The 26,065-nt window shown below is 55.4% G+C and overlaps 1 protein-coding gene across 2 annotated transcripts in view; it reads right to left on the bottom strand.

Annotated features, from left to right (window-relative positions):
- Positions 1–2,086: 2,086 nt before the first annotated feature.
- Positions 2,087–26,065, bottom strand: part of LPCAT1 (lysophosphatidylcholine acyltransferase 1) — a 42,144-nt gene continuing 18,165 nt past the window's right edge. Inside the window, exons 3-15 of one of the 2 annotated variants that reach the window (XR_013993677.1) lie at positions 19,599–19,813; positions 16,908–17,020; positions 16,109–16,169; positions 15,738–15,796; positions 13,888–13,922; positions 13,127–13,181; positions 10,959–11,041; positions 8,099–8,224; positions 7,362–7,515; positions 6,454–6,552; positions 5,651–5,792; positions 2,427–4,331; positions 2,087–2,253 (exon numbers count right to left, since the gene is read on the bottom strand). Coding sequence is in view for 1 of the 2 variants with exons in the window: in XM_081054216.1 (XP_080910342.1) it covers positions 4,147–4,331; positions 5,651–5,792; positions 6,454–6,552; positions 7,362–7,515; positions 8,099–8,224; positions 10,959–11,041; positions 13,127–13,181; positions 13,888–13,922; positions 15,738–15,796; positions 16,109–16,169; positions 16,908–17,020; positions 19,599–19,813 (1,327 nt within the window). In the remaining variant the exon portion in view is untranslated. Of the gene's footprint in view, positions 4,332–5,650; positions 5,793–6,453; positions 6,553–7,361; positions 7,516–8,098; positions 8,225–10,958; positions 11,042–13,126; positions 13,182–13,887; positions 13,923–15,737; positions 15,797–16,108; positions 16,170–16,907; positions 17,021–19,598; positions 19,814–26,065 lie in introns of both variants that reach the window. The other variant, XM_081054216.1, reaches the window with a different exon arrangement.

The following is a 26,065-nucleotide window of genomic DNA, read 5'->3' as shown; positions in this document are numbered from 1 at the left end:
TGGGGGTGACGTCATTGCGTATAGATGTGCTTTGAATGATGGGCTTCCCAGCAGGACATCTGTGACCCCAGGGGTGGAAGGAGGAGTGGCTCTCCTTGCCCTCAGGCCCAGTAGCTATGATAGGGTGGCCTGTGCTGCGTCTCACGTTCACACACTCTGTGCCACCTCCCAGGGCTCTCAGCCTGTGGAGCTCAGTATGGAGTGTGACCCAGTGTGGCCCCAGTGTGTTTACTCCTGCACAGGAGACTCAGCACTAGTGCGTGGGCCACGTCTTCGGCAGTTCCAGGAGAGGGGCTCGTGGTCAGACAGGGACACAGGGAAGAGGCGGTGGAGCTGCAGGTGACCTGCTCGAGGACAGGTGAGCTGTGGGATCTGGTTGCTGACCCTGAACCTTCACGCCACCGTCACCACGATTCAGATGAGCTCACACTGCCCTGTGGCCCTCTTCATGGTCCCACTTCTTTCTCTGCAACTTTGGGCTCTTCTGACTAAAAGGGCTGCATCCCCAAGGATGGAAAAGCTTCTGCTTGGGGACAGAATCGTGCCATTGCACTCAAACTTCATATGGTCACCAGCTACTTGGGGCCACTCCTGTGACTGAGCCAACAGGACAGGGCTGTCCCTGATGCTAGCGACATGTGGGGAATGGGGCGCTGACCCACTGGGCTCCTCTTGGCACCTTCACAAGTAATATCGTGACTAATAAATGCAAGACAGATACTTTGGGATAAAAATTTGAATCCTCTCATAAAGAACCCTGACCTTCCCAGGTGCTGGTCGGAGCCAAGGAAATGTGGCATGGGGATGGAAGACAGAAGTGTGAACACGGCGGCGCCCTCATAACTGCTTACAGGGACCAGGCCGAGACTGTCCCCGCCCCTGGCACATGTGCGTGTGTGACACCGCGAGCCCGCACGTCAGTTTCGCACTTACCTTCCCCACTTCTCGGGGTTTGCTGCTGTTCTAAATGGGGAAGATGAGTGGTGGTGAGTGGTGAACTGTTTCCATGTCAAACAATGTCCAGATGGCGGCGTGACTGTAGTGGAAGGAATGACATCGCCCAGGGAAGGATGTGAACATGCACGGGCTGTCACGTTTTGGGGGGAAGGTAAAAGCATGTGTTTGGGGTGTGAGGGTTGTATCATGTTAGGAGGAAACAGCAGACGCCACTCACATATGGGAAGGGCTGACAATGGACACTGAGTAGCTGCAGATGCACAGCACTGGTCACTGGTCAGCCGCTTGCTTTCAGTGCCCGTTTCCATGTCCTACAGGCCGGCTCTTGGTTGGGTCAGCAGAGGGGCAGAGGATGTTGGTGAGATGGGCAGCGGAGGGGCAGAGACTTCCTTTTGTCCAGATGCTGAGGGGGCTCTGGGTGCCCCCCAGCCCCGTGTGCAGCTGCACTGCCACTGCTCCTGGCGACTTTGCCGTTCGTTTCACTGGGAAGTTGTGTGCAGCTTTGGGTGTGAAATATTCAGACCCTGCCTTTCTTTGGTCCTTTTCTTCACTTAAGAGAAATTAAATACATTTAACCAGTTTCAAAGGCAATCCCCATTACTCTACTAAAAAGGGCCGACACAAGCACGTAAGTAAGATGGCTGTTGCGTGAAGGGGGCCAGTCTGGTGCAGGTCCGTGTCTCCGGCCAGTGGGGTCAGACATGCACCGGTGGCAGCGGCTCCTCCGACTAATTTCTGCGAACAATGTCACTGAGTGTTCTGGACGCCTGAGGCCAGTGGCTGACCACCTGATGCCCACGTCCAGTGTGCAATCATGACCCACCAGCTGTCCTGGTTTTAGAGACTTGACAGGACCGCAGTGTTTGAGGGCTACGTGTGAGCCCAGAGAAATGAGACGACTCACCAGGGAGGGGGCGGCCATGTAAGCTCGAGTTCTGGGAAATGTCAGCCACTGTCCACGTGATATCGGAACGCTCCAGCCCTTCGCTGGGCTACGGACAAAGCTTCATCTACGGAATTCCAACAACTGTTTTCCAAATACAGTGCTGTCAAAGCACTGAGAGGAACGTCACAGCCTGAGGAACAGTCGTTGTCTTTCTAACAAAAACCACACATAACAAACCTCAAGTGCACACGACTTTACGTTTTATTTTATTCATTCCATTGCAAACCCAAAGTTCTTTACACGGCGCCCGACCCACGGCCTGCGTGTGGGGCGGGGCTGCACCTGCCATCTTGCCGTCATATCCCACTAAAGGGACTGAAGTGACGCTCAAGCTCTGAACATCGCTGTCACTGTGAGAGAGAAAGTGGGTCAGGGGGAGCAAACATCCATTCGATGTCTGCGTATCAGAGATTTTTCTCCTGAAAATGCACGGTGGCATTTCATTCAAAAAACCCTTCATCACAGACAGGAGGGATAAGGCCACGTGCTCGGGCCCTCCCCCAGAATATCCTAGTTTGTTCACCTCCTTCATTGGTTGCTGGTACGTTTTTCTCTTTGAAAATGAACCTTGATGCACTTTATGGTTATCAGGTCACCATCAGCTACAAGGCTGTGTTTGGGTCTGTTGTGCCTGGGTCACGGGGCTGCACTCGGCCTCAGTTTAGCCCATCGCTGTTTGCGTCCTGGCTGGCAGTGAGCAGCTGGCACAAGGCAGGGGTGACAGAACGGGACGGAAGGGCTTTCCTGATGGGGGTCTACGGGTAGAGACACATGTCACAGCCACCTCAGGAGGTCGGTAAACATTTTCTCCCTGTGCTTCTGGCCTGGTGGTCACTTTCAATAGAGATGCCCCAAATACAAAATCCCATTCATTTTAGAAATTCAGAAACATTTCTTTCCCCAAGGAACCCAGAGACTTTGCTTCAGGGCACAAAGGAGAGTCTGTGGCTACAACTGCCTCAGGACAGGTTCGAATCCCGTCCCAAGGAAATGAATCAAGGGGATTTCGTGAGGAGCCAAGGTAACACCGAGGTATCCCGTCCCGGCTGGGCTTAGGGAGGGGACCCAAACGTCACGCTGCCAGAGGCGTGCTGTCCCGTCTCAGACCGATGCCACCCTCGTCACTGTGACAGGTGGGGAAGTCTGAATGAGGCTGTCCCCAGACACCCCAAGGCTGTCCCGGCTACCCCAGCCACCCGCTCAGCTGCTCCCCACTCCAGTTCCTCTGTGTAGGGTGCTGCTTTGCCCTAACTCGGTGCAGATGCAGGCAAAGGGTGCGTCATGTCACCCCAGGGCGCAGGCACATGACCCGATCCCTGCAACAATGACCCGGACTGCCAGCCCTCACTCCTAAGTCAGCCACCTGCGGCCAGCGCTTCCCCTGGAGCTGACGCCACAGTGAAGGGGATGACGTCATAGCAGAACCGATACCAAGCTGGTAATGTTTATAAAAAAGGAAGGCTGAAAAAGAGTAAGGATGGGAAAAAGCAGCTTGGGGCCCGTGCTTGTGGTGGCCCGAGTGGGAGGGGAGGGACCTGGGAGAGAGGCCGGGAGGGTGAAGGCAAAACCACAGACAGCCCGAGTCTATCAAAAAAGGGCTGGTAAATAAATACCCTGGAAAAAAAATGAAGTAGAAAAAGAATTTTTTTTTTAAAAAGATGCTCAATGTTTCCTGAAGTTTCTAAATGAAGTTTATAAAATACTCATGAGCTCCCACAAATATAGAAACATTTAAAAACCAAATGGCAGTTGACCACGTGGTGACTCCAGGGGTTGGCAGACGGTTTGTGCTGCAAGCAGAACGCAGGACACGTCCCGCTTTTCACGTGTGCGTGGAGGCCACCGCTCACCAGAGGGGCTGTGTGGAAGACGGAGATGGAACCCTAAAACCAGGACACCTTGGGGGAAAACAAGTGCCCCTGGTGTCCACCCAACCCCTGAATGCCCGCTGGAAGGGAGACCCTGGAGCCCAGCCACGCCGGGCCAGGCACTCGCCACACACACGGTCTCGCTGTGAAGACGAGGTGCCCAGTGAACTCTCATGGGCGCCCCACAGGCCAGCACCTCACCCAGAAGCAAAGTGGAAACACGCCCAGTCTCTGGATCTTGGGCCTGGGACAGTGAACACGCAGCCTATGTGGAGAGTGAAACCCAGAGGTGGTAACAGCAGATGTGGCTCGCAGCCATGTGGGGACGGGGTGGTGACCACGGGGAGCGGCCTCCTGATTCCAGGCCCCACCGTCTTAGTCCAGTTTCTTCCGAGCAGCCGTGTTCCCAGCGTCCGAGTTTTCAGGGCTGAAGTCGGCACAGAAGCCGTTGGGGGTGGGGGACAGGGGCGTCTGTGCACAGCTCTCAAAGGGCGGCCGGTCAGGGTACAGATACTCCTCTGCAAAGTCGGGGTACATTTCTGCAAACCTGCTGAAGTCGGCTGGAAAGACAAGGAGACTTGTGGTTACTGGGACCTTGGGGGCAGATGCCTGGAGCTTATGGCCCTTCCCTCGGTCCGCACGGCCCCCCCTCCCCTGGCAGGCTTGGACTGAAGGCAACGACCTCGGAGGGAAGAAGAGGAATGGGCACCCCACTCCATTTTTCTCTGCTGCACCCAAAATCACAGAGAAGCAAGGAGGTGGTGACTGCATCCTTTCAACTATTCCTCCTTGGGAATTTAAAGAAAGCGTGATTGTGAGTTCAGTGGTACATTCTGGGAACTCGGCGCGTGTGAGGGAGGCACCGCTCATCACAGGGTCGGCTCAGGGACAGGACGGGGCATCACGTGGTGACAGACACTGTGAGGCAGGCGCTGGCAATGGGCTGAGCTCCGGGGAGACCAGGCGCGCATGGCGGCTCACCTCCGAGCTGATCACAGCACCTGAGTGGCCTCACGCCTCTGCATTCCCCAGTAGCCGGGGCCCTGAGTTGGGGTGGACAGTGTCTTTGGGCCCCCACTAGGGTACCTGAGAACAGGTGACACTGAGAAGCCTGGGTGCAGGAGCCCGCAGGCTTCGGGAAACTTGGAATGGCTTTTACTGGAAAAGCCTGCCTTTGGTCAGCGCTCACTACAAACCTCAGCGACAACCCCCACCCCACCAGGAGACACGGCCTTCTTCAATGCAGACACGAGTGCACGCACTCAGCTAAACCCACACACACTCCTGTCTGACATTTAGACACAATTTTAAAACATGTCCAAACAAGACGTGAATGATGACCTTTCCTGAGCAAACGTCTACTGTTTCTGAGCGAGAACACACGTTCATTTGAAATGTGCACACTGGCTGGTGCGCTGAGCCTTCTGGGACCTTGCTGGCCTGCCCCCCAAGGTGGGTTTCAGGTCCTGGCCTGAGGATCTGAGCTGTCCCACTTTGTGTGGTTACTGGTAATGATGCCAAACCCCCCCAGAGAGCGCCGCCCGGGGCCTTCCCCCACACTGGGGCCTGACCGGGGCCCTGACGCAGACGCCCACCTGGGCCTGGCCAACCCACAGCCCCAGGACGGTGTCCACTGTGGGCTCTGAGTTGTGCGGCTAGGCTTGTGTCACCCGCCTGCGGAAATCAGATTTGAAATTGCCACCCATCCTGGCCAGGTTTCCGGACGGGAAGAAGCTTCCTCCTGAGAATCTCTGTGTTGCTTGCAACACAGGGGGCCTGGCGAGCACAGGTGGGCAGGAACTCCATGTGTGTCCCCACCCCTCCTGGGACCCTCCTGCACGAGTGAGTGTCCATCGTCCCTGCTCCTGGGGCCACTCACCAAACGTGATGCTTCCCTTCTCTTCCTGGTCGATGGCCTGGAAGAGGTCGGTCACGGCGAGTCCTGCCACCCCTAAGGCCGTCTTGAGGATGCTGGCCAGGGCGTCCTCGTCGATGCTGCCATTCTCCTGAGAGCCGTACATCTGTGAGGCAGAGGCTGGCGTCACCCCGCAGCCCCTCTCGCCCTCCCTCGGCCCCCCCAGCCCCACCTGTTCCCCTTGGCCCCCCGTTGGCGTTGACAGCTGCTGGCAAGTGATGGAGGCAGTCATTGCAGGACAGCCTGTGCTGTCATCCTCGATGCCAGCTCTCCTGTGAGGGAACCTTCCTCAGAGAAATGCTCTGGCACACGCTCTGTCCCATTGGGCGGGACCAGCAAGGTGGGCACAGGTGTGTGCCATCCTCCCCCGGCGCCACCTCCTGCCGCAGCCTGTCACACCTGCCCCTCAGGGGGGAGCCTCGGCACACCGCCCGGAGATGGTCCTGCTCGGGCTTCCCTCCCAGTCAGGGGGCTAGTGCAGTGGCCGTGCGGGGAGAGCCATGGGGCATGTGGCACTGAGCAGCCCGCCGAAGACCGGGAAGACCCTGTCTCGTGCCCTTCTTGTGAACGGGGGTGACTAATTCCTAGATGAAATCGACCTGAAGAGCTTCGGGCATGGTTTCACACACAATGGCTGGTCTAAGCTGGGGTAAACCCAGCACTCAGGCAAACGGTTAAGTTTACCCCATAATCAGGGCTTTCAAGACCTGAGGTGACCCATGCGTCACCGTCCCCACCCACTAGACTCACGTGAAGCCCGCACTTGCCTTGAACGCCAGCTGCATGGTGTCCAGGGTCTGGGCCGGCCGGCAGACGACGGACAGGGCGACCACATACTCTCGCGGGTCCATCTCACCACTCCCACTCTGCAAGAGAGAGAGGCCCTCAGGGGCAGCTCAGCCAGCTCCCTGCGGGAGAGCTGGGGGTCCACATGGCCTCTTGTGATAATAAAGGACGGGCCCACTCAGATATGAGGTTATGTGTCTGCAGGAGAAGAGCACTTTGGAGACCACTCACAGCCGATGGGGTCACCACACAGTACGGCGTTTCTGGCCGTTACAATTAATTTTCAGCCAAGGAGACTGTCAGGGCTGCTGAGGAAAGCATGTGGCCACGACCACCACCCACTAGGGCCTTCCTGTTAGAAAACCAGACCCGCCAACAGCAAGGCTCACATGTGGGCTCTGGGGAAGCTAGTGAGAGCGCGGGATAAACGTGAGTCGTGACACCAGTGCCCGGCAGCTGCGCACTCAGTGTGCACTGGTTGGGATGAAGGTTGTTGGCAATGCTGCTGGCTGCTGCAGTGACAGGATGGGCCAGTGGGGTACAGGTAAGGGCGCCTGCAGGGGAGGACACGGCAGGGTCACAGGCCAGCATCGCTGTGTGATGGCACCGGGCCTTACAGCGATCTGATTAAAACCCCCAAACCACAGCCGTGTTTATCAGCAAACATTAATTTAAATGTGAAATGTTTATGTGCATTTAAAAACACGGGAGAAAATTCCCCAGAAGACAGTGTGGGCTGGTGTGAGGGGGCCAGGAGGGGTGCTTTCCCCGCTTCTATTTCCAGAATTGTCTACAGAATGCCTGTCATGAGGAAAACAATTTATACATGAAAGGCTGAAGGTTTTGCCACCAAACCCCTCCCCCCGCCCCTGCCGGGCGACAGCGCTACCTCGTCAAACAGGGAAAACATGTCACCCAACGTGTCCGACACGGGGACTTCCAGGGACGCTGCAAACTCTGAGAGGCTGACCTTCCGTCCCCCGGCCATTCGAGCGCTTTCCGCGTACCTGTCCAGGTCTTTTTCAAGTTTCTCTGGTTTTAGACTAAACAAGGAAAGAGGACAAATTTTTGCAGTAAAATCACAGAATGCCCAAATTAGGAGGTTTACTGTTATGTTTAAGACCCAATGAAATATTAAATTATTTATAGACCAAGTAGCTAGTGTCCAAGAAGAGGCTTCTGATAATCCGAAGGCACACAGGGTGCTTTGCGGAGGCGCCGACACCAGCAGTTACTGCCCCCCCGCCCCTCGCCGCCAGTCTGTAACAGGACGTCCTCCGGGTGGCGCCAGAGAGCTGGCACCAACAGAAGGGTTTTAGGACACTGACTCCTGCGTGGACTGAAGTTGGTACTGGAAAAAGAAAATCCCCCCCACCTCCAAATAAGCACTGTCTCTGTGACATCAGGGGGCCGCTGGGGACCGCTGTGACCTCAGCAGTCACCAGCACCTGCAGAGGGAAGGCCCTGTGGGGTGCTGGTGGAAGTTTCCAGTCTGGCTCGCAGCTCTCGGCCGAGCTGTCCTCTCACTGCTGCTGAACACAGCACACCTGCGTTGTCGCACGCGCCCACGGAGCTCGAGGGAGCGTCCTTTCTGACCGCCTGCTCGAGAAGAGCCAGAGCACTCACCCCAGGCCCCTCACCAGCCTGGCAAATTCTAGGAGGCAGGTGTCCACGGGCAGACGAAGCTGTCCCTCCGCTAGGGCCAGCTGGCAATCCTCGAAGGTGTAGTCGGTCACGGAGATGTCCAGGGCCCTGCAGGAGAGAGGGGCCCTTGTGAGCACCCCACTTCACAGGGCCTGCCTTCAAGGACTCTCCCGAGTCCGCTCTGAGGGCAGAAATCCAGGCAGAGGTGACAGAGACTGGCACATCCCACGTCCTGCTCTGAGCCCCGCGGCACCCACACCGCATGGCGATTTGTCCTTGAGAACGTGGGCATGTAAACAGGCGATCCCTCTGTGGGATCTGAGACGCTTATCTGTGCCATACACGGTACTTGCGCTGAGATTTCAGGCTTTTACTTTGAGTCCCCATAAAACTTTAGTTAAAAGAAGAAACTGACGTGAATACAGCTGTGTCCAGGGTGGACATGCAAATGATGACCCCGGGAACAGGGGTCATCAGCGTGATACATGGAGGAGTAGCTGGAGGCGCAGGCAGCTTTGCTTAGAAAGGCCCCTAGTGTGTCCACATGTTGGCGGAGGCCCCGCGGGGGCGAGGCTGCAGGGAACCAAACCAACTGCCCAGAGTCAGAGGGAGCAGCATTTGTAACTTAAAAGCCAGAGTCAAGGGACACATATATGAAGACGCCTAATGTGGGCTGATCCTGCCACGCCCATTGTCAGCGGCTCCTTATCCAGCCGGCAGGGGCCGCGCGCTCTGTCCTGCCGCTGTGGCTGCAGCAAACGCAGCTTCTAGCAATTCCAGCAGAGGCCGTGCAGGCAGTGGGGGAAATGCATCTTCCTTAACAAACCAGGAAAAGCTGCACGGGAAGGACACGTAATGACACCGCGTGACCCCCACCTTCAAAGCCCTCTGGGTCAGCAGGCGTGCAGCCCCCGCCCCTCTTTTAACTGGAGGGCAGTCTGGGTTTCCTTGAGCTCTTTACCCAGGGGTGACAGGAAAAGCTCCTTCTCCCTGGTGGGGGCAGAGGCTGGTCCCTCCAGCCCCCACGGCTGGAGTGGGGCCCCTCCCATCTGTCCCTCCCCAAGAAGGGGCGTCTGGGTGAAGCCTGGGCAGGACAGAACTGACCAACAAGGAAACCTGGAGGGAGGAGGGAGAGGAGATGACAGAGAGGCTCTGACAAGGGACACGTGGGGACCTAACCCACAAGCCCCCCCCTGGGCTCCCACGCACGAAGAAGCCTTGAGCCGGAGTCACTGGCTGGGGAGGACTCTCATCTCAGAGCTGTAGAGGGACCACGTGTAGAGTCCACATTAGCACCGAACATAACTGCCTAACAGCCGAGCGCACGCTGCACATTTGGGCCTGAACAGAGACGCCACGGGCCCAACGCGGTGCTTGATGGAGAAGCTGACTTCTTGGCAGGTGACCCAGGGCAGCTTCTGTCACGGCTGCCACTGCCCTCAAGTCCTGGGGACAGAGTAGGGATTCAGCCATCCTCAGAGCTGCACCAGCATTCATGAAAAAGCACCTTTCCTGACCGCGGAGGAAAACATTTCATGGCGGGAAACGTACCAAGTACAGAAAACTAAACGGCCCCCATGGCTGAGTGGGCTGTCAGTCCCTTAAATGGTAGCTCCTGTTGCCATGACAATGCTGTGTGCAATCACACGAGGGGAAAGGACTCTGAAATCCTTCTCCACGGACGCTGGGGTTCCCCTCGGCACACTGAGCTGTGATTCTTTGGGACAGAAGTCACAGTCATACTAGAAAAGTCGCACTGCTCGACGGGAGGGCAGGACTGCCCCACGGGAAGGCAGGACGAGGCCAGCTCCAGGGACCCACAAAGCCCTCAGGGACCCTGGCCCCTCCCAGGCGCATCTGAAGGTGGGACCAAGGACCAGGGAGGCGACAATCTCCGTTTCTGGAATTCTCCTGCAGCCGCTGAGGCAAGGGGGTGCTCCCTGGGTTATCTGTCCTTTCCATCGACTCTATCATGCTTCTCCCCTATTACTATGTGCAGTTTCTTTAGGATGCATGTCTTTAAAAATGGTAATGATTAATTTTTTGAACGTGTACTAAAATATTTACACCTGACCTGCTGAGCCTGCAAGTCCACGGACATTATTTCTTGACCAAGAGGTTGAACAAGGGTGTCACGATTTCCCCTAAGTCGGGGGTCGTGTGAATCCTGGTGGCCGGTATGTGGTACACAGAGGCTGGGGGAGAAGGGACCCCAGAGGGTGGGTCAGGGGGGGCGCATTCCGTTAGAGTGTGCCCAGAGCCCCCTTTCTGAGGAGGCTGGACAGACTGGACAGATAGCTCAGCGACAGCAGCTGGTAAATCGCCTGCAGCCGTGTACACCGCGCTATGGTGACACTGTCAGAGCCCCTCCTGGCGCCAAGGCGGCGGTGGCCATGTGCCTGGCTGCAGCTAGTGCACTGGCTGTGTACCGGTGCAAGGCTAAGGGTGCAAACCACTTAACTCAGAAGATGGGGCAACAATATCAACAAACACTACGGGGGTGAACACTGAAGCTTCGGGAGGCGCCCACCCAGGCCAGTGCCCTCACTGACAGCTCTGCTGCCGGCCAGCACGGCGCCCACACACGCAGCACTGGGGTGACTGGTGGCTGTGAGCACATCCGAAGTTTGGGAAAGTGAGTGATGATTAAGATTCTTCCAAATGCTGAAGCAGCAGAAACGTCACCTGACAGAAACAGGAGACGTGAGGTACGTGCCTAGTCGGCAGCCAGTGCTTGTTCACTGGTTTCTGCCAGAACCCTTTGCCCCAACACTTATGGACGCAGAGGGAGCAGGGTGTCCGGCCCACCCTCGCCTCGATGGGGGAGGAAGCGCTCACTCACTCTGCCATGACGCGTCGCACGTTGTTGGCGTACAGAGCTGGGTCCTTCCTCTCCTCCTCTGAAGGGCTGTACACTGGCAGGAACTGAGCACAGAGAGGGCGGTTACTCCCACGAGGACCGACCACAGACACCCGCCTCACCAGCGCCACCTAAGTGACAACTGAGTCTGACAAAACTAAGACCTGTCAAAGCACTTTCCATCGAATCATCTTTCAAGTGGTCACACGTGCACACACGTGTGTGAAAACTCCCAACCCATTGCCCTCACCAGGGGCGCCCGTTCCCCGATGGGAGCTCTCAGGCTGTTTTTACCGTGTTTCCCCGAAAATAAGCACTGTGTTCATGATTTCACACAGGGGCGTGGTCTTTACACACAGACAGTTACATGCGTGCGTCCCTTTCTGAAGTTCTCACTTGGTGCTGCAGACAGCACAACTGATCATTTCTACGTCAGAAACAGACTCATCTTACCTCTCTGATATTGCTGCATTTTGACATCATAATAAATTGTCCCCTGAACATGTGTCTGAGTGAGTGACACTCACACAGCGTTTTAAATGACTGAGTTCTACTGTGCAGGAAAGGAAACCACCAGCGCCGAGCCCTTTTTCTTTAATGTGGACATTTGAGGATACAGGGACTTCCTGAAATCCTGTCTATGCTCGTCGTACAATGCCAGTCTCTCACTCACCACTACATTTAAGAGAACCGTGTGAATCGCACCAGGTCCTCACGTCAGCCTCGCCCTCTGAAGGGTAACACCAGGAAGGTGGTCTAGTGATTTCACAGTTAGACAGCTGCTTTTCAGCTCTCAGTTAAATCAGAGACCAGGCCTGACCCGGGAGGCAGGGGCAGCACGGGCTTGTCCTGAGGGCGCGGCCGCCGGCAGACAAGCCACAGAAAAGGTCCTAGGCGGCAGGTCTGTCACCCTGGGACTCGGGCCAAGGCCCTTTCAACTCAGCCCTGTGTATCACGTAGCTGATGTTCTCCTAAGACTGGCTCATTTGGAAATTCAGTACTCCTCTCAATATTTATCGAAGGTAACAAATTGTCTCATTAAATACTTAACTTCTATACGACTCATCTTTAATTTTCAGGTGCAGGAGTAGCCTATTTAAGAAAATAAACTCCTTTTTAAGAGTTTTTAAGATAATGAACTCTAGCTTTTAAGAAAATAAACCCTTTTTAAGAAAATAAACTCTAGTCTTCATCCACACCTAAACTTACAAGCTGAATGAATATGACTGTATTTAATTTACCGTGTTTCCCTGAAAATAAGACTGAGCTGGACAAACAGCTCTAACACATGTTTTGGAGCAAAAGTTAATATAAGACCCGGTCTTATTTTACTATAATATAAGACTGGGTATAATATAATATAATGTAACATAATATAATATAATGTAACATGATATAATATAATATAATATAATATAAAATATAATATAATATAACATAAATATAATACTGGCTCTTATATTAATGTTTGCTCCAGAAGACACATTAGAGCTGATTGTCCAGCTAGGTCTTATTTTCGGGGAAACGGTAGCTGAGGGGATGGGTGTTGTGACTTTGCGACATCCAACAGGATAAAAACTGGGAGGCAGGCTACGTGAGTATTACTCTGACCAAGTATTAAAGAGAGGATGACAGTGTGATAAATTTAGCAGTATGACTTCAGCAGTACTAGTATCAGGTAAAAATAAAAGCCAGAAACTTAATTCACTGTGCATATGCCAATTTTATATGCCCTTAAGCTATGCTAACCAAAATGTAAAAAATGACAGATTTATATTCCTCGTTGATTTAAAAAATCCTGTCTGAATGGATTCAAAATAATGCAACAGGTGCAGTGGTTGATGCAAAAGCCCTGGAAGGACCTCCAAGGAGCCATGAAAGACGGAAAGACTTCAAAGCAAGACGACGACATATCATTGTATCTACACAGATGTCCCTGTGCCATTGTATCTATACAGACCCCAAGCAACACTGCTTAATATTGTATCTATAAATGTAGATACACACGTAACTGCATCTCTAACACTGTATCATACGCTGCATTTGCACAGACCCCACCTAACAGTGTAGGACAGACCTTGATGCACTGTATTACACTGTCTCTGTGACACCCCCAACATAACACTGGGCAACACTGTATCTGTACCAACCTCAATTTCCAATTGATTGTGAAACTGACACAGTGTGAGCCACAGGATTTCCAACCTTAAAAACGAATAGATTAATAGCATTGGTTAAAATATTCCGTCTAGTTAAATTACTTCCAATTCTGGAGCAAAATCTCCAGAGCCCTTCCCCTGCAGAGGGCACCTCTGGGCAGTTAATTCTCCTTCACGAGATGGATGCTTTCCTCAGCCTGAACCTGAACCTTGACCCAGCAATAAGTGACAAGGCTACTTTTATTCAACAGTGGTTTTCACTGTTCTTATGAAATACACCCACACCTGTGGCTCTGGCTTGCCCTGCAAACCCCCATTTTCCAAGTTTGTCCTCCAGCTCAGGAAACCTTGTCCACCTGACAGCGGTCCCTGCCCTGGTATGCCCTGGCGGTGCAGACTGGACAGGCCTGAATCATGCCACCCCCAGACTCCCTCTAGGAGCTCAGCAAGAGCTCTTCTTTCTTTCCCAGGGGTCCCCTGGTCAAGGATGGGATGGTCACCACTGAGCTAACAGACACCCGCTGGAAGAGAAGGGTTCTCATGGTTACCTTCCCACTGGGGTTGGAGACAATTAACCGAAGTGCTGGAACCCAGGGGGTGAGGACGGCCGGGTTCATACACTGGTTCTCACAGTGGCTTGAGCCTAACTGCTGACAAACAGCAGCGGGTCATGTGCTGAGGTTTCACATTTGCTAACGGAACCAAGTGCTTTCCCAGAGGACAGGACTAGGGGACAGCTTGGTCTGACTTACGCTCCAGGGCCTTGCCACGTCCACGTGATAGTGTCCTGGGGGTGAGAGAGGAACAGATGAAGCGCCACGGGAAGCCGGATGTAGGAATCCCCACCGAGGCCACATGGCGCCTCCGTCCACAGGCGAACCCGCTGTTGTGTGGGCCTCATCTCAGGACCCAAGACGCTGACCTTCCCATCCCCCTAAGTCCACTCTGGGGCAGGGGCGAAGGTGGGTGCTCTCTTCCCACAGCTCCAAGGTCACTTCCGGTGTCCACCTAAGTCCCAGCCCCATTCCTTTTCTGCCCTTCCCCCCTCAAGGTAGCCCTGGCAACTCCAGTCCACAACGTGGAGCCTGCTCTGTTGGCGACACCCGCCTGCCCATCACCATCAGCCAGCCACATTCCAACCCCACACCCACCTGCACTCACTCCCAAATGCCCTTGCTCCACCTCTCGGTCAGAGATGCACTCCAGCAGGTTGGCCCCAGGCTCAGGAAGGGGTGGAACAAGCCACCGTAAAACTGTGTCCTGCACACCCCCAACCCCATGAGAGCCCAGGGCCCGGGGGGCATTTCAGACCCTCTCCATCCACAGCCTCCGCAGCTGCACTGGCCACCGAGGTGGGGACGTTAGATGGCACGCCCTGCTTCTATCCTGACATGGGTTACCCACACGGGCTTCCTTCTTCTGCAAGTCCTGACCCCTCTCACAGGCTCCCGGAAACCCACCGCACGGGGATTCCCCATCACCCAGGAGGGCCCCGCTCGCCTCTCTGACACGTAAGTTGAATGTTTCTGGAAAAACCGGTAACAGCATCTTGCTTAAAATACGTTGATGGAACAGACTTAAAAAATGGAAAACTCAGAATCCTGCACACTGATGACAGGTTCTTATTCTCAGAGACTGGCTAATGAACGCACGTCTCCCAAGTTTCACTTGTGCTGTGAGCATAATTGATCTGTCAGTCTGCGTGGCGACCGGTTCTGACTGACATGTATTTACTGGCCGCTCAGAGCCTGTCCTGAGCCTGTCCAAACCTGCAGGCAGGGCCCAGTGTGCAGACCTGGGACCCATGGAGTGGGGTCTGGAGTTGCTGGTACAGACGGTGGCATAAAAGCTGTGGTAGCGAGAAAGCTCCATGTAACGAACAGATCTGCCTCATGTTGTCCACGGAGAACCACTCCAGGGCACCCAGCACCCAGGCAGGCACCAGGGACACGAGTGCGTGTGGACCTCTCTTGGCTACAAGAGTGTCCATCGAGGCACGAGCATGCCCACCTGGATGGTGTCACAGCAGAAGTGGGACGCAGCTGGCATGGAAAGAGCGCCCACAGGATGCCTGGGAGGAAGGGACAGCTGTAGCTGCGGTGGCTACACGGGGCCCCAGCTGGAACCTGCGCTGAGGCTCGTCCAGGTTCCCCCACTGAGCTGGGGGTCCGTCACGATGGCCCAGGAGCTCTCCCAGGCGCTCTGGGCCCCAAACACCCATTCCTTCATTTTGTTCTTAGGACAAAACCTTCTGCACACCCAGCGGAGGCACGAGAAAGGCACATGAGCTGGTCACCTAACTCCTCTCCTCCCGCTTCCTTTCCTCCAGCCCCCAGAACTTAAATATTCTTAATTTAAAAATTGTCTGGAGTGTGAGCTGGGCAGCGAGAGTTGCTGACAAGGTGGGGTCTCCCACCCAAACGTCAGGATGGATCACGCGAGAGGAGGGCCATCGCTTCCTGACCTATGAAAGCAGGACTTCCTGCACAAACACGGAATATTCTAGACTAGCGGTGCATTAGAAACCCAGTGTGCTCAGAAGCCTCGCAGTTCTCACTCCCGGGCAAGCCGCCTTCACAGGACTCCCGGAGAACACACTCACCAGCTGATTTGGGTACCGCAAAACCACAGGCTGCACAGGAACTCCCGGAATGAAGGCACCTGCAGAGAGAAGGGACGGGGACGCCACCTCACTCCCATGGCACAGGCACCTGCACGCTGCTCACGCCGGCCTCACAGGCAGCGTCCTTCCCATTCCGCAGTGACCTGGTCGGTGCCTGGAAGGTCCCTGCACATCGTGCCGGCGGGAAACACTTGGAGAGGATTCCCGGCTCCCAGCCCCGCCGCAGGGAGCAGGCGGAGCACCTCGGCCCTCACAGGCCCTTTGGTGGGGCAACCGGGAGGCACTGGTGGGGGGGCAGGTCTCCCCCACTTTCTCAAGGAGAAAAGGAAATAATTAAGGAAACTACATACCAGGCTTGAAGGTAATTAGGCAGGTCCTGTTGGTACAAGTTCCCTCTGGAAAAATCATTATCTTGAAAAGAAAAAAAAAAGAGTTCAGCAACAAGGGGACATCATTCAGAGCTCACAGGTGCCATCAGTCACGGGCTGTTTCTCTACTGCGGATGTCATTTAGATAATCATTTTCAGGTGAACAAGCTGAAATACGTCATGAAGCATACTTTGGTTCTTCCTCTAACTATGGGTTTTATTAAAATCTGGAAGCGACACAAACAGACAAAGCATGTGCTTTCTTGGGCCAGGGACATGCAGACGGGCCACCGTGGGCCCCACCTCCCAGCTGCCCGGAGGACTGGACGCAACCACGCAGAACGCATCCAGGGCTGACACCGCCAGGGCCACCGCGGCAGACACACGCCGGCAGCTCAGCCCAGGACGTCACACACGAGTGGACACCTTACAGATGAACGCAGCACTCAGGAGCCGGTGCTGGCCGCGGCGGACAGGTGAGCAGCTCTTTCCGACTCATTACTTATAAAAAGACTCATTGTCAACAAAGGCTGGGGAACTCAAGACGTCAGAATTGTTTCTCCTTATTTCTTTTAGTTTTAAAATTTCAGAACCCAAAGTGCCTGATATTTAGCGCATTCTTGGATTTGCACACTCACCAAAAATAAAAAGAAATAAACATGTCCAGCCCCCGGGAAGGCCATTTCTGGCCCTTTTGTTTCTTCCACCCACCCCACCCCCAAGACCCAAGTAGTTCTGATGTTTTGGAATAAATCCACCTAAATGCAAGCAGGCTGCTCACCTGTGGCCACTTGCCGTCCGACTGTGCCCGTCTCTTGATCTCCTCCACAGTCCTCCTGCGGGAATCCTGGTCTGACCGGGACACGAAGACCGGCCGTATGTACTTGATCAGAGCTGAAAGAGAAGGTGCCGGGTCTATGAGGGGACGCAGAAGGACTGGGTGAGGGGCGAGACCCCCAGACGCCCCGAGGGCCGCACCACCGGGCAGGCGGGGTCCACGCCCGGCCACAAGGAAATCGGGACAAGCACCGCCAGCTTTCACCGAACTCAGACGACAGCATGAAGCCTCGCAGCCTGCAAAGTGCAAAGCGTCCACGGAGATAAATCAGGAGAAAGACGGAAGGAGGCTGAGCCCCAGGGAGCGGGAGCCTCTGTCACCGATGACAGAAGAGGGCATGCGGGCCATGGGCTCCGAGTCAGAGGGCCCAGGGCCCAGGGCACGTTGTGGGCTGAACTATGTCCCTCCAAAGGACAGGCTGACATACTAGCCCCCAGGTACTGTGGCTGTGACCTTATTTGGAAACACGGTGTTGCTGCTGTAATTAAGGAAAGGTGAGGTTGTTGGGACTGGGGTGAGCCCTAGTCACTGGCTGGTGTCCTTACAGGAGGGAGAACAGACACAGACACAGAGGGAGAAAACTCCACGTGATGACAGAGGCCAGGCCAGGAGGAGGGGCCACAGCCAAGGGGCCCCGGGGACCGCTGGGAGCCACCGGCAGCTGGAGGAAGGCCCGCGATGACTGTCCCTCTGAACCAGCCACGCCACCATCTGGATTTTGGACTTCCGGCCCCCAGAACTGGGAGAAAACCAACTTCTGTGGTTTTAAGCCGCCAGCTTGTGGTGTGTTGTCACAGCAGCCCCAGGCCACAGCACAAACTGGCGTGTCAGGGGTCCCATGACCAAAGCTCACGGCAACCACCACGTTGGGCCTCTCACAAAAGCACTGAAAGGTGTTAACATACTTTTTAGAAAAGGAAGCTGAACTGACTTTAAAATACGACTGTCCTCAGTGAGAGCTTCCATCTCGGGAAACAGGGTAGAGCCAGTGGCCCTGGCAGCTTGTCACCCTCCTGGGCAGGTGAGGCCACGCCACACCTGCTCTGCCCCAGGGTAGCCCTCGCTGGGCCCACAGTCAGCTTCTGGTTCCTTTCCGGATGCTTTCACTACCTGTACGGAATAACATCTATCACACAACTTCTTGGAGATCTTCTAAAGAGCAAAGGGAAAATTTACTTTTGAAAAACACCCAAAATTCTATCCAGTCAGATCCACGGGGCTCATTAACATCGAAGGCACACGTGGACCAGAGTGATGGTCTCTCCTGGGTCTTGAACTTTCTGCTTTTCATCATTCTAGGACCTATTTCCTCCTTCCTTGCCGATTATTCCTGACTCTGCTAAAACAACAACGAGAAGGAAAGGACAGGATGATGGAGTTGCGTCCTGCCACCCAGAAGCGGGTCCTCTCCGGAGCTGTGAGGAACGAGCGGTACTCTGTGATGGCGGCTGGAAGGCACCACCGACCTCTTTCATTGGGAGCAGCCATCACTTGGCCAACAGCACACAACCTATCGGACCTTCTCTCAAAATGTCCCTCTCATCAAAAAGAATAACGTTTACACAGCATTCTCTCTGTAACTGTCAAATGAACACTGATGCCGTCAGGCACCACATGGAAACTCAGGGAAGGGAGACGCCCCTCTGCCCCCGCAGCCCTCGCCCAGCCCCGCCGGCCTCCGCCCAGACCAGCCCGGCTCCAGAATCCACATGGAGGCCCAGCTCAACGGGCAAGAGGCTGGTGGGTGAGGAGAGCAGCCAGGTGGGGCCGGGCGGGCAGCTCCATGGGGATGAGAACCTGGGACAGGCGCAGACCCCGGGGGCACCCTGGATAGCGCTCGGGTGCGGGAAGGCTGCTCATCTGTGCAGTGAGGGGACCACAGAGAGCACCCAGGCTCCTCACGTTCCCACAGTATGGTGACTGCGCTCAGGGGTGACCCCAAAGAGATGAGTCCATGTCCTAAGCCCCAGAACCTATGAAAGTGACATAGAGAAAAAAGGGTCTTTGTGGATATAATTAGTTAAGAATCCTGGAATGAGATCACCCTGGATTATCCAACGACAAGTGTCCTTATAAGAGACACACAGAGGAGAGACACAGACAGACACAGGGAGAGGCCATGTGATGATGGGGAAAGGTTGCAGTGACATGGCCACCAGCCCAGGGACGCCAAACGCACTAAGAGCTGGAAAGGCAGGGAGGAACGTCCCCTGGAGCTCTGGCGGGAACCTGGCCCTGTGACGCCGTGTCATGAGCCCTCTGGCTCCAGGGCTGTGAGAGCACATTTGTGCTGTTCTCAGCCCCATTTTGGTCACTTGTCATGCAGTCTCAGGATACCTGTACAGTGTACCCGTACAGTGACCAGCGAGCCAGGATGAGCTCAGAGCTGTCCCCAGACTTCCAGAATCCTCTGCGGTAGAGGTAACAGAGTCTCGTTAGAGAGACTTGCAGAAGTACTTCAACACGTTATAATATTCGAGGGCACTAGCCTGCTAATAAAAGGTAAACATCACAACAACTACTACCACAGAGGACATCACACCAAGGGGAGACACCAGGGACGCGAGGCCGATGTCTGTCACGTGGGCATGACCTGCACCGCCTGGGGGGCAGGGGCGCGGGGGTGTCACTCACTTCCCCATATCGGGATGTCTCTGCTCTCCGCCTTCATCACAATGGAGGACATGGTCATGGTGACGGGGATGGCGTCGAAGTAGGAGGAGTGCGGCGCCAGGGTGAGGATGGCCGCCTCGGTGGGCAGGGCCTGCCGCCCCTTCACGCTCACCCAGTGGAAGCCGCCGACGAACCACATGGCACGCATGATGGCCTTCAGCAGGACGTCCACCACCCTGTAAGAGAAGGCACAGTCCCGTGAGGCACGTGGGCCCGGCCCACCAACCTCCTGAGGGGTTCCTGTCACGGGCTGGTCACTCGGAGACCAACGTGGGGTCTCAGAGCCAAGCTCGCTGGGTCGTCCAGGCCAGCTCCTACCCGCAACCGCTGTTACTGAGATGTCCCCGGTGGGAGAAGAGAGCTGTCTACTCTGGACACTTAATGTGCGGCAGGGCGGCCTTTAATTTACTCATTTATTTGAGGAAACACAGGACTGGCTCAGCTACGTCACTCAGCAGCTTTAAGACAACACGTGGCCCCTGAATACAACAGGACAAGGCACACGGGCAGGAAGTAAGACACTGTAAGTGTCAGGAGTCATTTATTAGCATTCTAAGTATATATATTTTAAATTCAGAAAACAAAACCATCAAGACATCTAAGCTACGTAGTAAAATGTGGAGCAGAGCTGACACCTGCCATGTAGAAGTCCCCAGACTCATGTCCCACAGGTGGCCTGACGTTCCTAGAATCAGATGTCATGTTATTAGAATGAGCCTTTTCTGGATGAGATTAGATGAACAATAAATTGGGAGATAAAGTAAAAATCAGTCTAGATTAACTAAATTTGTTACCCAGTTATTCTTTTTAAAACATATGAGAATTGAGGCATTTAAAAGTACGTTGCCTTCCATGGTTTGCTCTGACGGCTACAAGCGAGATCACTATCCAACACGTCGTTAAATCCCCACGGGGACGGCTGCACCCACGCCAGTCCACAGGGAGGAGGGGTCTCCTTCACAGACAGCCCTGTGTCAGCAGGTTGTCTGGGGGTCAGACGGGGTCAAGCTGCCGCAGAAACACAAGAGCCCCACACCTGACTGGACTGCTCTCCGAGGGGCTCGAAACCCTCGAAGGATTCTGGAAAACAAGGCGCCAGTGACCTGAGTGGGGCCAGTTGCCAGAGAGTCCGCGTGGTACAGCTACTGGGTGGTTACACACGAGACGCTGGGGGCTCAGCTCGATGCCCCACCGCGGGGCTGGTGTGACTGCACAGATGCTCACCTCCTGATCACCTGTGCAACTGCACACTCGTTTTCACAATAAAAACATGTGCAAAACAGAGCCCACAGATGTTCACTGATGCACAAGGAGGAAGAACAGGGCTCTGGGGAGGAAGAAACAAGACTGCGGGGAGGAAGAAACAAGGTTGCGGGGAGGAAGAAACAAGGCTGCGGGGAGGAAGAAACAAGGCTGCGGGGAGGAAGAAACAAGGCTGCGGGGAGGAAGAAACAAGGCTGCGGGGAGGAAGAAACAAGGCTGCGGGGAGGAAGAAACAAGGCTGCGGGGAGGAAGAAACAAGGCTGCGGGGAGGAAGAAACAAGGCTGCGGGGAGGAAGAAACAAGGCTGCGGGGAGGAAGAAACAAGGTTGCGGGGAGGAAGAACGGGGTAGTGGGAGGAAGAAACAAGGCTGCGGGGAGGAAGAAACAAGGCTGCGGGGAGGAAGAAACAAGGCTGCGGGGAGGAAGAAACAAGGCTGCGGGGAGGAAGAAACAAGGCTGCGGGGAGGAAGAAACAAGGCTGCGGGGAGGAAGAAGAGGGTTGTAGGGAGGAAAAATGGGGCTGTGGCAGAAACTGCAGTGGGAACAGAACCAGTCCTAGGAAGGCAGGAGGGAGAGGGGAGCAGTTAAAAAACATGGGGATCAAAGCTCGATCTGTTAGACACACACCCGGCACTCTTCAGGTCAAGCTCAAACACTACCCAACAGAAAGGGACAGGGGGCAGGGGCCCAAACCTGATAACCCTCTGATGGTCTGGGAGGAATTCTGTCCCCACCCAGGTTGCAGGAAGGCCGCATAAATGCTGGCCTGAGAGCACAACGCTGGGGCCCAACACCACTGTCCCCAGGGCAAAGGTAGCCGATGACACCGAGGTGGCCTGAGCTTTTCCAGGAGATGTGGATCGGGAGACAGCTGTACTTATACACGGGCGGGGACCTCCACCCTCCTCTTGGCACACAGGTTAGCATCTTGAGACGTGTGGCAGAAGCAGCCACATGACAGGGGACAGGCTGTGGTCCTGAGGCAGCCCAGTCGTGCTCAGAACGGGGGTTTAACGCCCCCACTGCCATCAGCACCGTCACTGACAATCAAGAGCAGGGCGCCCAGAAAAGCACGGGGACAAGAAAACGCTCTTCAGTCAGTGATCTCACTGCAGCAACGGCCAATTCCTGAGAAAGGCTGGAAAGTGAGAAGGAAACCTCCCAGACATGCAGAAAAAAGGGGGGCAGGACAGGCTGTAAGACATGAGGAAAACAGAGCCTCAGAGCCGAATAGAGACCCAGATTTTCACACCGTGTCAACGTGCTGAGCACAATGAATATTTTTAAAAGTCTCATACTTAGAAATTTCCTGCAAGATTGTTCCCAAAACACCAAGGACAAAGAGAAGACCCCGAGACCTCCCACGAGGAACAAACAGGTTATCCCAGCACCCGCCGTCGGTGTCAGAACCACATCTTCAAAGCTCCCCGACACAAGGTTTGGAAACTTATTCTGTGCCCAAACGACCCATCACTTCTGCGGGGAGAACAAAGGCATTTTCAGACACAGAATGCGCCCGAGTTCCTCTCGCATGTCCTCTTTCTAAGAAGAGAACTTCATACTCCAGAAAATCTTGGACAAAAAACAAGGAAAAAGAAAAAAGACAGAAACAGACCCAAGAACCAGCCGACCGTGCCCAAAGAGGCAGCAGACAGGCCGAGAACATGGTCCCAGCAGCGGCCGCGACCTGAGCCGGACAATTCCGAGGCTTCGCTCAGGGCTCACTGTGATTTTCTACAGACAAAGCACAAGGTATTTTGAAATTCTGTAAAATAGAAAGAAAGACAGCTGATGTGCATGTGGCCATGGCTGCGACGGTGACGGGAGAGCTTGTCCCCGTGAGGAGCCCGCAGTGCACAGACATGTGCAGCTGCCTCCTGCCACGTGCTAGCCGGGCGCGTCCGCAATAAAGTGACAGCTCTTTCCTTAGGAGCACGGCACCAACAGCAAAGCAGAGCCAATGCAGACGGGACCCCACACATTGGAACCAGGAAGGACGGGCCCGCAGACATGCCTTCCACACCCCTGTTGTCAGAGCTCAGTCCCGACGCCGTCATTCACCCCGTGTTTACTCTCCGGCAGGCTCGGAGGGCACCCAGACGGAAATCCATGCCTGCCTTGAGCTCACTTTACGGGGGGGAGTAAGAGTTTTTTTAAAGATTAGTGAATTATGGAGTAAATCAGAAACAGGTCCCATCCATGAAAAAAGAAAAAGAAAAGGAGAGTGAAGTCAGGAGGGTGAGGAGCAGCAGAGGAGGAGCTGCAAGGCCACGGCGGGCCCTGTGTGCAGCTGGCTGGACGGGGGCACGGCCTGTGCAAGGGTCCTGCGGCAGGAGCACGCACGAATGCTGGAGAGACAGGAGGCCCCGGAGGGAGGAAGCGCAGAGCGCCAGGGCCCTGCAGGTGCTGACGGGACGAGGCTTTTCCTGGGGGACCCGGACACAGATCCAGGGCTGGGGCTGACGAGAGCTGAGAGCTGTGCTCTGACTGCGCTTGTCGCTTGTCTCCTCCGAGATAGAACTACAGGAGAGCACGCAACAGGCTTCTCTGGGGCCCGGGACCAGGAAGTAGGAGCAGGTGGAGGGTCAAATGTGTTCTGGAGGTGGCGCCACCACATTTCCCGCAGTGTGGATGGGAGGCGTGGGAGACAGGGTCCAGGGGACTCCTGGGCTTGGCCACGAACAACATGGAGTCCCATCAACGGAGGCGGGGCCAAGGCTTGAACAGGCGGGGAGATGGGAGCCCGGAAGCTCCGCGTGGGCACGTTGAGTTGGAGATCACCTAAGACAGGTAAGTGCAGAGTTGGGCTGGAGGAAGGAGTCTGGGAGCCGTTGGCCTGTGGACAGTTGTCACTGTCCCAGAACCAGAGGGGCTCATCAGAAGAGCACGGGGATTGACCGCAGCCAAGGTTGGGAGAGTGAGCTGCAGCAAGAGGGAAGGGGCCACGGAGGTAGTGGGGGTGACCGGAAGCTGAGGGGACGGTGTCCAGGTCAAGGGAGCGTCCTGACTGCGCACCCTGGGCATGACTGCCGGGACCTGCGTCCCTGAGCACGCAGGTGCGTGGGGGTGGGACAAGGCCTGGTCACTGGGTCTTTAAGACGCACATGGTCGGGGAGGATATGGGCCTGCATGTTGAATGGTGCTGCTACAACAGGAACCACAGACAACGTGAGGAGTGCGGCAGGGACCACCCCAGGGAGCTGAGCACCGACCGCTGGTGATGGCAGGCGGGGCCTGGGCCACATCCTGGAGCCTTGAGCTCGCGGCTCGATGCTGGGCCGCGCTGGCCAGGAGCAGGGACGGTCCCCGGGCAGCAGACTCGAGGGGCGTGTGGGTGCTGCTGGCCTTCTCTGGGACAGTCACAAGCTGAGACCCTGTGTGAGCGGAGGGTTCCAGGAGAGCAGAGAAAAGCTCAAAGTAATTCAAGTCCAGGCTCTGGCCTCCAGTGGACACGTGGCACTGGGGTTGTCACGGAGATGGACTCCTCAGATCTAGGAACAGAGTCCCCACACGGAGCACTCAGGAAAAGGTGTCCTCTGCTATGGGCTGAATCGTGTCCCCCAATCTTGTATAACGAAGCCCCAACCCCCAACATGACTGTATTTGAAATTAAGGCTAAGTGAGGTCACGGTGCGGCTCTGATCCGACAGGACCCGTGTACTTATAAGAAGAGGGAGAGGGACCAGGGCGCCTGCCACGGGGACCCAGAGAGGAGGGGATGTCTGCGGCTAGGAAGCGGCCATCCCTGCGGCCGACCGGGCCGCACCCTGACCTCACCTCCCAGCCTCCGGAAATGCTTGTCTCTTGTCTGAGTCCCCAGCCAGCAGCTCTAGGTTTAAGGTGGCCCTGAGCGGACTAGGATACCCTCTTTCTAAAACCCAGGAGTCGGCAGGGGCAGCACCGTCTGCCCACCCGGCCTGGCTTGGGCATTGGCCTGGTGTTTGGTTGGGTTTTGCAAGAAGACGCGACAATGTTTACAACGCTGTGTTTTGAAAGTAACTTTGAGTGCCTTCTGTGAAATTGTGTCATGGCTCCCTTCACTGCAGACCTAAGACTTCCGCTTTAGGAAGGTTTGCATGACACTAAGTTACATCCAGCATAAACCTCCCTGATCTCGCACCAGGGTGTCAGAACCGCACAGTTCGCAGCGCGCAGTGACTGCCCAGACGGCCGCACGGTGCTGCTCCGTGTGGGGCACAAGTGTGTGCACTGGACCCGCTATTTCAAAACCTGCTTCCTCTTAACTCTCTGTGTCCCAAAGCCTTCCAGGAGTTCCGTGTGGGGTGTTCACTCTCCTTTGTTTCCCCTTGAGCACCAGACCCAGCCCAGGGCCGAGCACGAGTGACTTCCCCAAAACACTGCTGCGTGGGGCCCCGAGGGCTGTGCTACGGGAAGTGCGTGGGCGATGTATGCAGCTGGAGCACACGCACACACGTGCATGCTCACACACATGCAAACAGACGAGCAGACACATACATGCACACACATGCACACACGTGCATGCAAACAGACATGCAAACACCTACATGCCACACATATAATGCACACACGTGCATGCTCACACACATGCAAACAGACGAGCAGACACATACATGCACACACATGCACACACGTGCATGCAAACAGACATGCAAACACCTACATGCCACACATATAACGCACACATGTGCATGCTCACACACATGCATACTCACTCACATGCACATATATGTACAGACGCGTGCACTCACACACGTATATACACATGTACACACCTGTGCATGCTCACACTTGTACACATGTATGTACACATGTATATACACAGCCACAGACCCACACGCACACACACGGATGAATGGTACCCACCCCAGACACCACGGCTCCTGAGAAACTGCCGGCCCCCACCTGTCCCTGGTGGCCTTTCCATAGGCCCGGGCGTCTGTGAGGCTGGGCTGTGGGCACTGTTCGCCGTGGCACATTAGTGAATTATTCATACACAAGAAAGGCCACCTGGAGTTAGCTCGCCCAGCGGAAAACAGTCCAGAGCCGTCTATTTTGAAAAGATATAATCTGCAGGTGGAGGAGAGGGCCGAGAGCGGGAGAGAGGGGGCCGAGCGGGAAGGAGGGGGCGGCGCGGGAGGGAGGGGGCTGAGAGCGGGAGGGAGGGGGCTCCAGGCACAAAGCGC

Source organism: Rhinolophus hipposideros (assembly GCF_964194185.1).
Source record: "Rhinolophus hipposideros genome assembly, chromosome: 7".
Taxonomy (NCBI): domain Eukaryota; kingdom Metazoa; phylum Chordata; class Mammalia; order Chiroptera; family Rhinolophidae; genus Rhinolophus; species Rhinolophus hipposideros.
Note: the sequence above shows the minus strand (reverse complement) of the source record. Positions and strands in the feature narration are given on the sequence as shown.